Source organism: Pseudophryne corroboree, chromosome 3 (assembly GCF_028390025.1).
Source record: "Pseudophryne corroboree isolate aPseCor3 chromosome 3, aPseCor3.hap2, whole genome shotgun sequence".
Lineage (NCBI taxonomy): Eukaryota > Metazoa > Chordata > Amphibia > Anura > Myobatrachidae > Pseudophryne > Pseudophryne corroboree.
In genome coordinates this window covers 488,422,602-488,438,862 of record NC_086446.1, presented here as the reverse complement: position 1 = coordinate 488,438,862, position 16,261 = coordinate 488,422,602, and the positions used below count along the sequence as shown (strand labels likewise).

Genomic DNA, 16,261 nt, shown 5'->3' with positions numbered 1-16,261 from the left:
GACTGGGTCCTGGTGACCACGGATGCCAGCCTGAGTGGCTGGGGAGCAGTCACACAAGGAAAAAAAAATAATAATAATAATTTCCAGGGAGTGTGATCAAGTCTGGAGACTTCTCTCCACATAAATATACTGGAGCTAAGGGCAATTTACAAGGCTCTAAGCTTAGCAAGACCTCTGCTTCAAGGTCAGCCGGTATTGATCCAGTGGGACAACATCACGGCAGTCGCCCACGTAAACAGACAGGGCGGCACATGAAGCAGGAGGGAAATGGCAGAAACTGCAAGGATTCTTCGCTGGGCGAAAAATCATGTGATAACACTCTCAGCAGTGTTAATTCAGGGAGTGGAAAACTGGGAAGCAGACTTCCTCAGCAGGCATAACCTCCACCCGGGAGAGTGGGGACTTCAGCGGGAAGTCTTCCACATGATTGTAAACCGTTGGGAAAAACCAAAGGTGGACATGATGGCGTCCCGCCTGAACAAAAAACTAGACAGATATTGCGCCAGGTCAAGGGACCCTCAGGCAATAGCGGTGGACGCTCTGGTAACACTGTGGGTGTACCAGTCAGGGTATGTGTTCCCTCCTATGCATCTCATACCAAAAGTACTGAGAATCATAAGAAGGAGATGAGTAAGAACGATACTCGTGATTCCGGATGGGTCAAGAAGGACTTGGTACCCGGAACTTCAAGAGATGCTCATGGAAGAACCGTGGCCTCTACCTTTAAGAGAGGACCTGCTCTAGCAGGGGCCTTGTCTGTTCCAAGACTTACCGCGGCTGCGTTTGACGGCATGGCAGTTGAACGCCGGATCCTGAAAGGGCATTCCAGATGAAGTCATCCCTACCCTGGTCGAAGCCAGGAAGGATGTAACCGCAAAACATTTTCACCGCATTTGGCGAAAATGTTGCGTGGTGTGAGGCCAAGAAGGTCCCTACAGAGGAATTCCAACTGGGTCGTTTCCTACATTTCCTGAAAACAGGACTGTCTATGGGCCTAAAATAAGGGTCCATTAAGGTTCAAATTTCGACCCTGTCGAATTTCTTCCAGAAAGAACTGGCTTCAGTGCCTGAAGTTCAGACGTTTGTAAAAGGGGTACTGCATATACAGCCTCCTTTTGTGCCCCCAGTGGCACCTTGGGATCTCAATGTTGTTTTGAGTTTCCTAAAGTCACATTGGTTTGATCCACTCACCACTGTGGAATTAAAATATTTCATATGGAAGGTGAAGATTCTATTAACCCTGGCTTCAGCCAGGCGTGTGTCAGAATGGGCGGCTTTATCATATAAAAGCCCTTACTTAATTTTTCATTCTGACAGGGCAGAATTGAGGACTCGTCCTCAATTTCTCCTTAAGGTGTTTTCTGTTTTTCACATGAACCAACCTATTGTGGTACCTGCGGCTACTAGGGACTTGGAGGACTCCAAGTTACTTGACGTTGTCAGGGCCCTGAAAATATATGTTTCCAGGACGACTGGAGTCAGAAAATCTGACTCGCTGTTTAGCCTGTATGCACCCAACAAGATGGGTGTTCCTGCTTCTAAGCAGACGATTGCTCGCTGGATTTGTAGTACAATTCAGCTTGCACATTCTGTGGCAGGCTTGCCACAGCCAAAATCAGTAAAAGCCCATTCCACAAGGAAGTGGGCTCATCTTGGGCGGCTGCCCGAGGGGTCTCGGCTTTACAACTTTGCCGAGCTGCTACTTGGTCAGGGGCACACCCTGACTGAGGAGGACCTGGAGTTCTCTCATTCGGTGCTGCAGAGTCATCCGCACTCTCCCGCCCGTTTGGGAGCTTTGGTATAATCCCCATGGTCCTGACGGAGTCCCCAGCATCCACTTAGGACGTTAGAGAAAATAAGAATTTACTTACCGATAATTCTATTTCTCGTAGTCCGTAGTGGATGCTGGGCGCCCATCCCAAGTGCGGATTGTCTGCAATACTTGTACATAGTTATTGTTACAAAAATCGGGTTATTCTTGTTGTGAGCCATCTTTTCAGAGGCTCCTTCGTTGTTATCATACTGTTAACTGGGTTCAGATCACAGGTTGTACGGTGTGATTGGTGTGGCTGGTATGAGTCTTACCCGGGATTCAATATCCTTCCTTATTATGCACGCTCGTCCGGGCACAGTATCCTAACTGAGGCTTGGAGGAGGGTCATAGGGGGAGGAGCCAGTGCACACCACCTGATCCTAAAGCTTTTATTATTGTGCCCTGTCTCCTGCGGAGCCGCTAAACCCCATGGTCCTGACGGAGTCCCCAGCATCCACTACGGACTACGAGAAATAGAATTATCGGTAAGTAAATTCTTATTTTTTTTGTAAACAGGAAAAACTGAGGAAAAAAACAGATGAGCCTGAACGTGATGATCGGTTAAAGAAAGAGAAAGAGGAAAAAGAACGTGAGAAAGAGAAGGAAAAGGAGCGAGAGGAAAAGGAAAAAAAAAGACGCAAAGAGGAGGAAGAGCAGCAGCAACGGGAGAAAGAAAAGAACAGAGAGAAGGAGAAGCGCAAAAGAAGTCGTTCACGTAGCCAAAACTCCACCAGACCGTCAGACAGGCGTGGCAGCCGGTCACGGGACCATAAGAGGTCAAGGAGCCGAGACAAGAGAAGAAGCAGGTGTGTTACTGTCAGGTTTATCAGAATTTTCAGTTGGGTGAAACATTAAAACTTGACCCCAGGTTAATCATGAGCTTGATGCAGCTTTATACTGCCATCTTGTGGATAGACGTAGTTGCACATCATACTGTTTCTGACCTCTCGCCTTGCAAGCTGGAAAGTATCCAAAATCCTTTAACACTTAACTAAATTTACTTAAATGGTGAGGTGTGTAGAACTCCCTAGATGTACTGACATTAGATGTCTACTGGCCTTCAGAGTTACAGGGTCAGAACTAAACATAGGCAATTCACACTTTTTAGATTTGTGCAAAAATAAAGGGACCCATACCATTTGCTAATTGTATTGTGCAGAGATATTGAAACATGTTGGAGGCACAAAATGAAAACCTCAGATTGTGTTTATGTATCTATATTATGTAGGGCTCAGGTAGGATGAGTTGAAAACGCTCATCCTACCTGATCAATAGCCTGTGATTGAAATGGACATTTTAGCAATTAAGCAGATCACTTGAACAGTGAAATAACTCCACCTGTTAGGACTATACCTGTGCACCTGCTATGTGACCTGTACAATGTGAACTGTGTGGGGTCCTGAGGACCGAGTTTGAGAACAACTAAAATAAAAATGGTTGTGTGAAGAATTTGCCATTGCACACAGAGTAATCAATCCTTACTAAATGTAAATATACAAACAAAACAAACCAGTTTTTGACTTGTTAATGGAACATTATGGGCAGTATTCAGTTCTTTTCACCCCCTTCCAAACCCATTCCGTTTCTCCTGACTGTGTGGTATAATCATTTCAGCTCGCTACCCCCGGGGTAGCGAGGGCGCCCAACCCTTTACACAGCTAGACCTGATTACTATGGGCGCAATATGAGTGATAACGGGGATAACTTTAGAAAGGAGAATGGTCGTGATATATCATTTGAATACCGCACTGTGTGTGTGTGTGTGTGTACGTAGAATATATATCTATATCAAGGTTTCTCTAGCATCCATAAGGGATATTGGGGAAATCTAGTACGATAGGATATAGACGGGGTCCAAAGGAGCCGGTGCACTTTAAATTTCTTCAACCTAGTGTGCTGGCTCCTCCCCACTATGCCCCCTCCCACAGGCAGTTTAGAAAAAAGTGCCCTCAGGAGAGGATGCACATCTTTTCTTCAATTTCTTTTAAGCTTTTTTATTTTCAGTTTGCTGTCTGGGCAACAGCATACCTGCACCATGGGAGTTAGAGGGGGGGGGGGGGGGGGGCAGTCACCGCCCTTAAGAGGTGCAGTGCCGCTTCCCCGAGGGGGGGAGGGGGGGTTCAGCGGGGCACCGCTCCTTGGCTGCCACAGCACGCCGCACACCCCTAACACTGCCTGAAGGTGACATCTGTGGTGAGTACAGACCGGAGCCCTGCTCCATTTATATACATTCAGGTACCTTACTAAGGCCGGCAATTGCGTCGGCATGGGTGTGTAGTGCTGTAGCAGCATGGACGGATACCTTATCTGAGGAACTTGATACCTTGGACAAGGATACTATATTAATGACCCTGGGGCATATAAAAGACGCTGTCCTATATATGAGAGATGCTCAAAGAGACATTAGCCTTCTGGGCTCTAGAATAAATGCAACGTTAATTTCTGCCAGAAGGGTCCTGTGGACTCGGCAATGGACAGGCGATGCCGACTCAAAAAGGCACATGGAGGTTTTACCTTACAAGGGTGAGGAGTTGTTTGGGGAAGGTCTCTCGGACCTGGTCTCCACAGCTACTGCTGGAAAGTCAAATTTTTTGCCATATGTTCCCTCACAACCTAAGAAAGCACCGTATTACTAAATGCAGTCCTTTCGATCACAAAAAGGCAAGAAAGTCCGAGGTGCGTCCTTTCTTGCCAGAGGCAGGGGCAGAGGAAAGAAGCTAGTTCCCAGGAACAGAAGTCCTCCCCGGCGTCCTCTAAATCCACCGCATGACGCTGGGGCTCCACAGGCGGAGCTTGGACCGGTGGGGGCGCGTCTCCGAAATTTCAGCCACAAGTGGGTTCACTCCCAGGTGGATCCCTGGGCGATAGAGATTGTGTCTCAGGGATACAAGCTGAAATTCGAAGAGATGCCCCCTCACCGATACCTCAAATCGGCCCTGCCAGCTTCCCCCTTAGAGAGGGAAATAGTGTTAGCTGCAATTCACAAATTGTGTCTTCAGCAGGTGGTGGTCAAAGTTCCCCTCCTTCAACAAGGAAAGGGTTATTATTCGACCATGTTTGTGGTACCGAAACCGGACGGTTCGGTCAGACCCATATTAAATTTAAAATCCCTGAACATATACCTGAAAAGGTTCAAGATGGAATCGCTCAGAGCGGTCATCGCAAGCCTGGAAGGGGGGGATTTTATGGTGTCTCTGGACATAAAGGATGCATACCTTCATGTCCCCATTTATCCACCTCATCAGGCGTACCTCAGATTTGTGGTACAGGATTGTCATTACCAATTCCAGACGTTGCCGTTTGGTCTCTCCACGGCACCGAGAATATTTACCAAGGTGATGACGGAAATGATGGTGCTCCTGCGAAAAGCAAGGGGTCACAATTATCGCGTACTTGGACGATCTCCTCATAAAGGCGAGGTCCAGAGAGCAGTTGCTGATCAGCGTAGCACGCTCTCGGGAAGTGTTACAACAGCACGGCTGGATTCTAAATATTCCAAAGTCGCAGTTGATTCCTACGACTCGTCTGCCCTACCTGGGCATGATTCTGGACACAGACCAGAAGAGGGTCTATCTCCCGATGGAGAAGGCTCAGGAGCTCATGACACTGGTCAGAGACCTATTAAAACCAAAACAGGTGTCGGTGCATCACTCCACGCGAGTCCTGGGAAAGATGGTGGCATCATACGAGGCCATTCCCTTCGGCAGGTTCCATGCGAGGACCTTTTAATGGGATCTGTTGGACAAGTGGTCCGGATCACATCTACAGATGCATCGGCTGATCGCCCTATCCCCCAGGGCGTCTCTCCTGTGGTGGCTGCAGAGTGCTCACCTTCTCGAGGGCCGCAGATTCGGCATTCAGGACTGGGTCCTGGTGACCACGGATGCAAGCCTCCGAGGGTGGGGGGCAGTCACACAGGGAAGAAATTTCCAAGGTCTGTGGTCAAGTCAGGAGACTTGCCTTCCCATCAATATCCTGGAACTAAGGGCCATATACAACGCCCTAAGTCAAGCGGAGACCCTGCTTCGCGACCAATCGGTGCTGATTCAGTCAGACAACATCACCGCAGTGGCTCATGTAAACCGCCAAGGCGGCACAAGGAGCAGGGTGGCGATGGCGGAAGCCACCAGAATTCTTCGCTGGACGGAGAATCACGTAAGAGCACTGTAAGCAGTGTTCATTCCGGGAGTGGACAACTGAGAAGCAGACTTCCTCAGCAGGCACGACCTCCACCCGGGAGAGTGGGGACTTCATCAAGAAGTCTTCACGCAGATTGCAAGGCGATGGGAACTGCCACAGGTGGACATGATGGCATCCCGCCTCAACAAAAAGCTACAGAGATATTGCGCCAGGTCAAGAGACCCTCAGGCGATAGCTGTAGACGCACTAGTGACACCGTGGGTGTTCCAGTCAGTTTATGTATTTCCTCCTCTTCCTCTCATACCAAAGGTGCTGAGAATCATAAGAGGAGGAGTGAGAACAATACTCATTGTTCCGGATTGGCCAAGAAGGACTTGGTATCCGGATCTGCAAGAAATGCTCACAGAGGACACATGGCCTCTGCCTCTAAGACAGGACTTGTTGCAACAGGGGCCCTGTCTGTTCCAAGACTTACCGCGGCTGCGTTTGACGGCATGGCGGTTGAACGCCGGATCCTAGCAGAAAAAGGCATTCCGGATGAGGTAATTCCTACGCTGATAAAGGCTAGGAAGGACGTGACGGCTAAACATTATCACCGTATATGGCGAAAATATGTTGCTTGGTGTGAGGCCAGGAATGCCCCTACCGAGGAATTCCAGCTGGGCCGTTTCCTTCACTTCCTACAGTCGGGAGTGACTTTGGGCCTGAAATTGGGTTCCATTAAGGTCCAGATTTCGGCTCTATCCATTTTCTTTCAAAAAGAACTGGCTTCTCTTCCTGAAGTCCAGACATTTGTAAAGGGAGTGCTGCATATTCAGCCCCCTTTTGTGCCTCCAGTGGCACCTTGGGATCTTAACGTGGTGTTGAGTTTCCTGAAGTCACACTGGTTTGAGCCACTCAAAACCGTGGAGTTAAAATTTCTCACGTGGAAGGTGGTCATGCTATTAGCCTTGGCTTCAGCTAGGCGTGTGTCAGAATTAGCGGCTTTGCCACATAAAAGCCCCTATCTGGTTTTCCAGATGGACAGGGCAGAATTGCGGACCCGTCCACAATTTCTGCCAAAAGTGGTGTCATCCTTTCATATGAACCAACCTATTGTGGTGCCTGTGGCTACTCGTGACTTGGAGGATTCCGAGTACCTAGATGTGGTCAGGGCTTTGAAGGTTTATGTAGCCAGAGCGGCTAGAGTCAGGAAAACTGAGTCGCTGTTTATCCTGTATGCATCCAACAAGCTGGGTGCTCCTGCTTCAAAGCAAACTATTGCTCGCTGGATCTGTAACACGATTCAGCAGGCTCATTCTGCGGCTGGATTGCCGCTTCCAAAATCCGTAAAAGCCCACTCCTTGCCCACTCCACAGGGAAGGTGGGCTCTTCTTGGGCGGCTGCCCGAGGGGTCTCGGCATTACAACTTTGCCGAGCGGCTACTTGGTCATGTTCAAACACTTTTGCAAAGTTCTACAAATTTGATACCCTGGCTGAGGAGGACCTGGAGTTCTCTCATTCGGTGCTGCAGAGTCATCCGCACTCTCCCACCCGTTTGGGAGCTTTGGTATAATCCCCATGGTCCTTACGGAGTCCCCAGCATCCACTAGGACGTTAGAGAAAATAAGATTTTACTTACCGGTAAATCTATTTCTCGTAGTCCGTAGTGGATGCTGGGCGCCCGTCCCAAGTGCGGACTTCTTCTGCAATACTTGTATATAGTTATTGCTTAAATAAGGGCTATGTTTGGTTGCATCAGGGTTGATCTGATGCTCCGTTGTTGTTCATACTGTTAACTGGGTAAGTTTATCACAAGTTATACGGTGTGATTGGTGTGACTGGTATGAGTCTTGCCCTGGATTCCAAAATCCTTTCCTTGTACTGTCCGCTCTTCCGGGCACAGTTTCTCTAACTGAGGTCTGGAGGAGGGACATAGAGGGAGGAGCCAGAGCACACCAATATAAAATTCTTTCTTAAAGTGCCCTGTCTCCTGCGGAGCCCGTCTATTCCCCATGGTCCTTACGGAGTCCCCAGCATCCACTACGGACTACGAGAAATAGATTTACCGGTAAGTAAAATCTTATTTTATTGAGGTTCAAAAAATACAATAAACAATAGCAGATAAAGACCAACTGTACACAAAAACACAATGATTCATAAGTCAGTCAAGCATAAGGTGATTGGGATCCCGCAGAAAACCTCACATTTTCCATTTTTCCAGTTTAAAGTATCAAAATATACATGACAGAATTACATACATCAGAGAAAAGCTGGTCTATGAAAACATCAATCGTATATCTGATGTAGAAATGAAAATAAAAACAGTATAACATACTAATGCGTCTACCCAGTTGGGGAGCGCTAAACCAAAAATAATAAACCAACAGAGAAAAAAAAATAACAACAATAACAATTATTGTTATACCAAGGCCAGGGTACTGCCGACCCATCCACGGAGACATCATCAGAACAAGAGAAGATATGTAGATGACAGAGATCTGAGATCCACTGCTGAAGTATGGCTTTCCTGCCCACCGCCGAAAGAATCCCAACCAATTTCGCATCCTGGGAGGGGAGGTCGTGTTGATCAAGAACATAGCCAAAGAGAGCCCAAGAGGCAGTGCATTGGAAGCGCAAGCCCTACTCTGAAGTACCATAGACTTGTAGCTCAGCCCAGAATGTTTGGATGTAGGGGCAATGCCAAAAGCAATGCATAAGGTCAGCCAATGGTGCAGAGCATTTTATACGTTTTGCCGAGTCAGACAGACCCATCAAATTACACCACTTTGGAGAGAGATAGGCTCTATGTAAAATCTTGTAGGACATTTCCTGATATAAACTAGCCGGGATAAGTTTAAGGGAAGCTGTAAAGTTATCCATCATGGCGTCGGGGACATGGTAGGGATTTGGGAAGACCATTTCTGTACTTGGGCCAGATCAATGGTAGATATATGTTCTGTGCGTATGCGTGCATATATGGTCGAAATGGAGCAAGTCCCCGAGCGTAGAAGTGTCTAGGGAATTAACCAAGTCCGATGCACTGAGATGGGAGAGGACTGATTGTATATAGTGCGAGGCCTGAAAAAAATAGAATTCATGGTGAGGGCTAACGTCGTATCTAGCTAGTGTCTCTGCAAAAGTAAGCATTTTCTTTCTAGAGTCGAGAAGGTTACCAACGCATGTGATACCTGCGGCATGCCAAGCAGTGAAAGGGAGGAGGGCCTGCCCCTTTTGAAAATGTAAGTTGCCAACTAAGGGGAGAAACAGTGAATAAGTATGTTGTAGATGGAGAGATTTACGGGTTAACCTCCACGCCGCAATAGTAGAAGTCAGAAGTACATTATCGAGATGAGAAGATGACAGATCAGATTTGTTTGCATGTAGAATGAAGCTGAGAGATAGGGGGGCACAGAGTTGGGAATGAATCAGTGAATCGGTAAAGACTGATGTACCTCCGAGCCAGTCCATAGCGAAACGAAGAAGACAGGCTCGATTGTATTGCTCTATATCCGGCAGATTTAGTCCCCCATTCTGCACCGTTTGGGATAATTTAAAAAAGCTTATTCTGGGTCGTTTATTGGCCCAAATGAATTTAGAGATCGAGGTGTTGAGGAGAGACATATCAGACTTTGAGAGTATGATGGGTACCATCTGTAGCACATAGAGCAATTTAGGGAAACTAGCTATCTTAACAAGGTTACAGCGCCCCACCAAATTGAGGGGCAATGTTTGCCATAACGCCAGTTCCGTCTGGATTTTGGTGAGAATGGGGTGGATGGACGCTGTCAGAGTCAAGTCGAGCGGGTTCAGAGGGAAGAAGAACTCGGATATGTGACGTGAGTAAGGGCCCAACGAAACGGAAAAGGAAAGTCCCAACCCATGACTATCTGGGGGAATATGGCTAGCGCTTCCGATTTGTCAAAGTTGATGGAGAAACCAGCAAAGGAGGAGAAACGTTCGATGGCGGTCTGTAACTCCGAAACAGATTGTCTCGGGTTAGAGGTAAAGAGAAGAATGTCATCCGCGAACGCCATAAGTTTAATTTCTCTGTTACCAATTCTAATGCCCCGAAAGGTGGGTAACTTGAGGATATACCGTATAAAGGGCTCCAAGGCTATGTTAAAAAGGGGAGAAAGAGGGCATCCCTGTCTAGTCCCTCTCTCAAGGAGAAAGGGAGAAGAGGGAATGTTATTGACCATCACCTGCGCAGTTGGGCTGGCATAGAGGGATTCGACAAGTCCGCGGAAGGTCTCGCCAAATTGCTACACAGCGCTTCCTGATCCTCAGACACGATGGGTAACAGGGTGAAGCAAAGGGTGAGAGCTGCTTGTGTACACTATCCTGATCCTATCTAGGACAATAATTGTTAGTGTTTACTGTATTATAGTTAGCTTACAGCCCCACTGGGGCTGTGCAGCTCAGGGTGTGCTGGTGTCCTCTTCTTTCTATGTCTCCTCTCACATACAGTAGTGCATGCTTGCATTATAACTGTCTGTGTTTGTTATTGTGCTTACTGTGAATATGGGTAAACACAAGCTGTGCAGTGTATGTCACACTAGATTCTCTTCCTTATCTAATGACTCTGTGTCCTGTGAACAATGCAGTCATTCTTCACAAATCAGTGAAGGGGCTGGGGGAGAGGGTCGAGAGCCCCATTGGTTAGGGTCTCTTAAGACTATGATGTCAGATATGTGATCCTAGCTCACAGCTAATGTGCAGAAGACTCTGCTACTACAACAAGCTGCTGCAGACTTAGCTGCTAGGGCAAATGCACAGTTCCCCCTCTCTCATTCAGGTCCACAGAAGTGTGGTTTACCTGCACTACTATCTGATACAGGTGATGATCTACAAGATGATGGGGATGACCTGGATCCCATTAGTGGGGATCCTGATTTTACTAAGGGTATTGAGACCCTCATTTTGGCTATAAGGGATGTTACAGCTCCCTCTAGAAGACACTGCGTCACAGCAGTCGTTTTTCTTTGTACAAAACAAGCCTTATGTCACTTTCCCTGATTCAACAGAGATGATTTATTCAAACAGGCCTGGAAAAATCCAGACAAAAAATTTCAAGTGTCCAAAAAGTTTTTGTGCATTTTCCCATTTTCTCCTGAAGGTAGAAAATTTTGGGTGGAACCCCCTCGGGTGGATGTCTCCGTCTGTCGCCTGTCTAAAAAGGCGGTGCTGCCCACCCCTGGCTCCTTTACCATGAAGGATCCTGGGGATAGGAAGATAGACTACCCTAAAATCTATATACATAGCAGCCAGTATATTACAAAGACCAGTCGTTGCTGGATGACGCATGCTATTCATTCTTGGGCCACTCAAATTCAGGGGGGCCTCTCGGGGGATATGCCCTTAGTTACTATGGTAACCCTCCTGAAGCACATTCAGGACACTACACGTGTCCTCTGATTCACTCAAGGAGATGGGGAACATTAATGCTCGGACTTTTGCCATGGCGGTGTTGGCGCGCAGGGCCTAGTGGTTGCGTCAGTGGATTGTGGACGCAGAATCCAAACGTAGTGTGGAATCCCTCCCCTTTTCTGGGGAATGGCTTTTTGGAGTCGAATTGGATACCTGGATTTCCAAGGTTACAGCTGGGAAATCCACATTTCTCCCCTCTGGGGCCTCGCTTGCGAGACGCTCCTATTCGGCCAGTCTGTCCAGTCCTTTCGGTCTCGCAGATTTTGATCTAAGGCCAGAGGTGCCTCCAATGCGGCTAGAGGCACCAGAGGCAAGTCCAGAAAACCTGCTAGCACCAGTTCTCAGTAACAGTCCACCGGTACTGCTTCCACTCAGCATGGCTGTGCCCACCCACCCCAAGGGGATCTCGAGGTGGGAGCTCGACTGCGTCACTTCAGTCGCGCCTTGGAGACTTCCTGCCAGGATTCCTGGGTCAGAGATCTCATTTCTCGGGGCTACTGGCTGGAGTTCGACAGTACTCCGCCCTCAACGATTTTTCAAATCAAGCTTACCAGCTTTGGAGGATATGCAAGTTTACGTTGCAACAGGCAGTCCGAAAGTTGGTTCAGTCCCGCGTCATTGTTCCAATACCTCTACCGCAATGCGGCACAGGGTTTTACTCAAACCTGTTTGTGGTGTCGAAACCGGACGGTTCGGTCAGACCCATTTTGAATCTCAAATTCTTGAGTCCTTACTTGAAGGTGTTCAAGATGGAATCCCTGCAAGCAAAGATTGCTGGCCTGGAAGAACAGGAATTTATGGTCTCCTTGGATATCAAGGACACCTATCTCCATATTTTCCGATTTGTCCGCCTCATCAGGCGTACCTGCGGTTTGCCTACTGGACAATTGTCCAATTCCAGGCACTACCCTTCGGCCTGTCCACAGCTCCGTGGGTGTTCACAAAGGTGGTGGAGATGATGATCCAACTCTGGGTCCAGGGGGTCAATGTGGTCCCTTATCTAAACGATCTTCTAATAAAGTCACGATCGCTTTTGTTGCTCCATATCGATCGCACCATCCATCTTCTGTCGGACCATGGGTGGATCCTCAACTTGCAGAAGTCCCACCTGGAGCCAACTCAGAGGCTCCTGTTCCTTTGGTTATGTTGCTGGATAATGTGGCCCAGAGGACAAGGCGAAAACACTTCAGGAGATGGTCTGCATGGTGCTCTGGCCTAATCGAGTGTCCATCGATCTTTGCATAAGATTGCTAGGGAAAATGGTTGCCTCATACGAGGCGATCCAGTATGGGAGGTTCCATGCCAGAACATTTCAATTGGATCTGCTGAGCAAGTGGTCCAGATAGCATTTCGAGAGGCACCGGATGATTCAGCTGTCACCTCGGGCCAGGATTTCCCTCCTATGGTGGCTACAGTCCTCCAATCTCCTGGAAGGCTGGAGTTTCGGGTTTCAGGATTGGACCCTCCTCGCGACGGATGGAAGTCTATGGGAATGGGGAGCTGTCACCCAAGGGGCGCAGTTCCAGGGCAGGTGGTTAGCCCACGATGCCCTCCTTCCGATCAACATTCTGCAACTTCGGATGATCTACAATGCTCTTCTTCAGGCCGCTCCTCTGCTCAAGGATCGCGCGATCCAGGTACAGTCGGACAACGACACGGCAGTGGCGTATATCAAACGTCAAGGAGGGACAAAAAGCAGAGCCTGCATGCAAGAGGTGTCAAAGATACTCCTCTGGGCGGAAAGAAATGCAAGAGCTATGTCGGCAATCTTCATTCCGGGTGTGGACAACTGGGAGGGGGACTTCCTGAGTTGTCACGATCTCCACCCGGGGGAGTTGGGGGCTCCACCATCTGGTGTTCCAACAGATCATCGACCAGTGGGGTTGCCCACAAATAGACATGTTGGCTTCTCGTCTCAACAAGAAACTACCCTGGTATTGCTCATGGACCAGGAACCCTCAGGCGAGGGTAGTGGTCGCACTGGCGTCGCCTTGGCTGTACCGGCTTGTCTACCTTTCTCTGACGTCCTAGTGGATGCTGGGAACTCCGTAAGGACCATGGGGAATAGCGGCTCCGCAGGAGACTGGGCACAACTAAAGAAAGCTTTAGGACTACCTGGTGTGCACTGGCTCCTCCCTCTATGACCCTCCTCCAGACCTCAGTTAGATTTTTGTGCCCGGCCGAGCTGGATGCACACTAGGGGCTCTCCTGAGCTCTTAGAAAAGAAAGTTATATTTAGGTTTTTTATTTTCAGTGAGATCTGCTGGCAACAGACTCACTGCTACGAGGGACTTAGGGGAGAGAAGCGGACCTACCTGCTTGCAGCTAGCTTGGGCTTCTTAGGCTACTGGACACCATTAGCTCCAGAGGGATCGAACACAGGCCCAGCCTCGGTCGTCCAGTCCCGGAGCCGCGCCGCCGTCCGTCTTGCAAAGCCAGAAGCAAGAAGATGTTCCTGAAAATCGGCGGCAGAAGACTTCGGTCTTCATTAAGGTAGCGCACAGCACTGCAGCTGTGCTCCATTGCTCCCCATGCACACCACACACTCCGGTCACTGATGGGTGCAGGGCGCTGGGGGGGGGGGGGGGGCGCCCTGGGGCTGCAATAAGAGTACCTTACTGGCAAAATAACACATAATATAGTCATTAAGACTGTATATGTGTAAAATCCCCTGCCATATATTCCATAAAAAAGTGGGAGAAGCCTGCCGAGAAAGGGGCGGGGCTATCTCCCTCAGCACACTGGCGCCATTTCCTTTCACAGCTCCGCTGGAAGGACGCTCCCAAGGCTCTCCCCTGCAGTTTTCAGACTTCATAGGGTAAAAAAGAGAGGGGGGGCACTAAATTTAGGTGCAGTATCTGTATATTAATAGCAGCTATAAGGGAAAAATCACTATGTATAGTGTGAATCCCTACATTATATATAGCGCTCTGGTGTGTGCTGGCATACTCTCTCTCTGTCTCCCCAAAGGACTTTGTGGGGTCCTGTCCTCAGTCAGAGCATTCCCTCTGTGTGTGCGGTGTGTCGGTACGGGTGTGTCGACATGTTTGATGAGGAGGCTTATGTGGAGGCGGAGCAGGTGCCGATAAATGTGATGTCACCCCCTGCGGGGTCGACACCTGAGTGGATGGATATGTGGAAGGAATTACGCGACAGTGTCAACTCCTTACATAAAAGGTTTGACGACATAGCAGATGTGGGACAGCCGGCTTCTCAGCCCGTGCCTGCCCAGACGTCTCAAAAGCCATCAGGGGCTCTAAAACGCCCGCTACCTTAGATGGCAGACACAGATGTCGACACGGATACTGACTCCAGTGTCGACAATGAGACTAGTGTACATTCCAATAGAGCCACCCGTTACATGATTACGGCAATGAAAAATGTGTTGCATATTTCTGATATTACCCCAGGTACCACAAAAAAGGGTATTATGTTTGGGTAGAGAAAACTACCAGTGGTTTTTCCCCCTTCTGATGAATTGAATGAAGTGTGTGAAGAAGCGTGGGCTTCCCCCGATAAGAAACTGGTAATTTCTAAAAAGTTACTAATGGCGTACCCTTTCCCGCCAGAGGACAGGTCACGTTGGGAGACATCCCCTAGGGTGGATAAAGCGCTCACACGTCTGTCAAAGAAGGTGGCACTACCGTCTCCGGACACGGCCGCCTTAAAGGAACCTGCAGATAGAAAGCAGGAGGCTATCCTGAAGTCTGTATATACACACTCAGGCATTATACTGAGACCAGCTATTGCTTCAGCGTGGATGTGCAGTGCTGCAGCTGCGTGGTCAGATTCCCTGTCAGAAAACATTGATACCTTAGACAGGGACACTATATTGCTAACCGTAGAGCATATTAAAGACGCAGTTTTATTACATGAGTGATGCACAGAGGGATATTTGCCGGCTGGCATCTAAAATAAACGCAATGTCCATTTCTGCCAGGAGAGGATTGTGGACTCGGCAGTGGACAGGTGATGCTGATTCTAAAAGGCACATGGAAGTTTTGCCTTACAAGGGTGAGGAATTGTTTGGGGATGGTCTCTCGGACCTTGTTTCCACAGCTACAGCTGGGAAATCAGCATTTCTCTATCGTCCTAGTGGATGCTGGGGCTCCTGAAAGGACCATGGGGAATAGCGGCTCCGCAGGAGACAGGGCACAAAAAGTAAAGCTTTAGGATCAGGTGGTGTGCACTGGCTCCTCCCCCTATGACCCTCCTCCAAGCCTCAGTTAGATTTTTGTGCCCGGCCGAGAAGGGTGCAATCTAGGTGGCTCTCCTAAAGAGCTGCTTAGAAAAGTTTAGCTTAGGTTTTTTATTTTACAGTGAGTCCTGCTGGCAACAGGATCACTGCAACGAGGGACTTAGGGGAGAAGAAGTGAACTCACCTGCGTGCAGGATGGATTGGCTTCTTTGGCTACTGGACATTAGCTCCAGAGGGACGATCACAGGTACAGCCTGGATGGTCACCGGAGCCTCGCCGCCGGCCCCCTTGCAGATGCTGAAACGAGAAGAAGGTCCAGAATCGGCGGCAGAAAACTCCTCAGTCTTCTTAAGGTAGCGCACAGCACTGCAGCTGTGCGCCATTTCCTCTCAGCACACTTCACACGGCAGTCACTGAGGGTGCAGGGCGCTGGGAGGGGGGCGCCCTGGGAGGCAAATGTAAACCTATTTTTGGCAAAAAATACCTCACATATAGCCTCCGGGGGCTATATGGAGATATTTAACCCCTGCCAGAATCCGTTAAAGAGCGGGAGACGAGGCCGCCGAAAAAGGGGCGGGGCCTATCTCCTCAGCACACAGCGCCATTTTCCCTCACAGAAAGGCTGGAGGGAAGGCTCCCAGGCTCTCCCCTGCACTGCACTACAGAAACAGGGTTAAAACAGAGAGGGGGGGGCACTAATT

At 48.9% G+C, this 16,261-nt stretch overlaps 1 protein-coding gene across 2 annotated transcripts in view; it reads left to right on the top strand.

Moving 5' to 3' along the window:
• Positions 1–16,261, top strand: part of LUC7L3 (LUC7 like 3 pre-mRNA splicing factor) — a 144,786-nt gene that overhangs the window by 64,123 nt on the left and 64,402 nt on the right. For both annotated transcript variants that reach the window (XR_010243900.1, XM_063960913.1), the window contains exon 8: positions 2,330–2,619. Coding sequence is in view for 1 of the 2 variants with exons in the window: in XM_063960913.1 (XP_063816983.1) it covers positions 2,330–2,619 (290 nt within the window). In the remaining variant the exon portion in view is untranslated. The remainder of the gene's footprint in view (positions 1–2,329; positions 2,620–16,261) is intronic.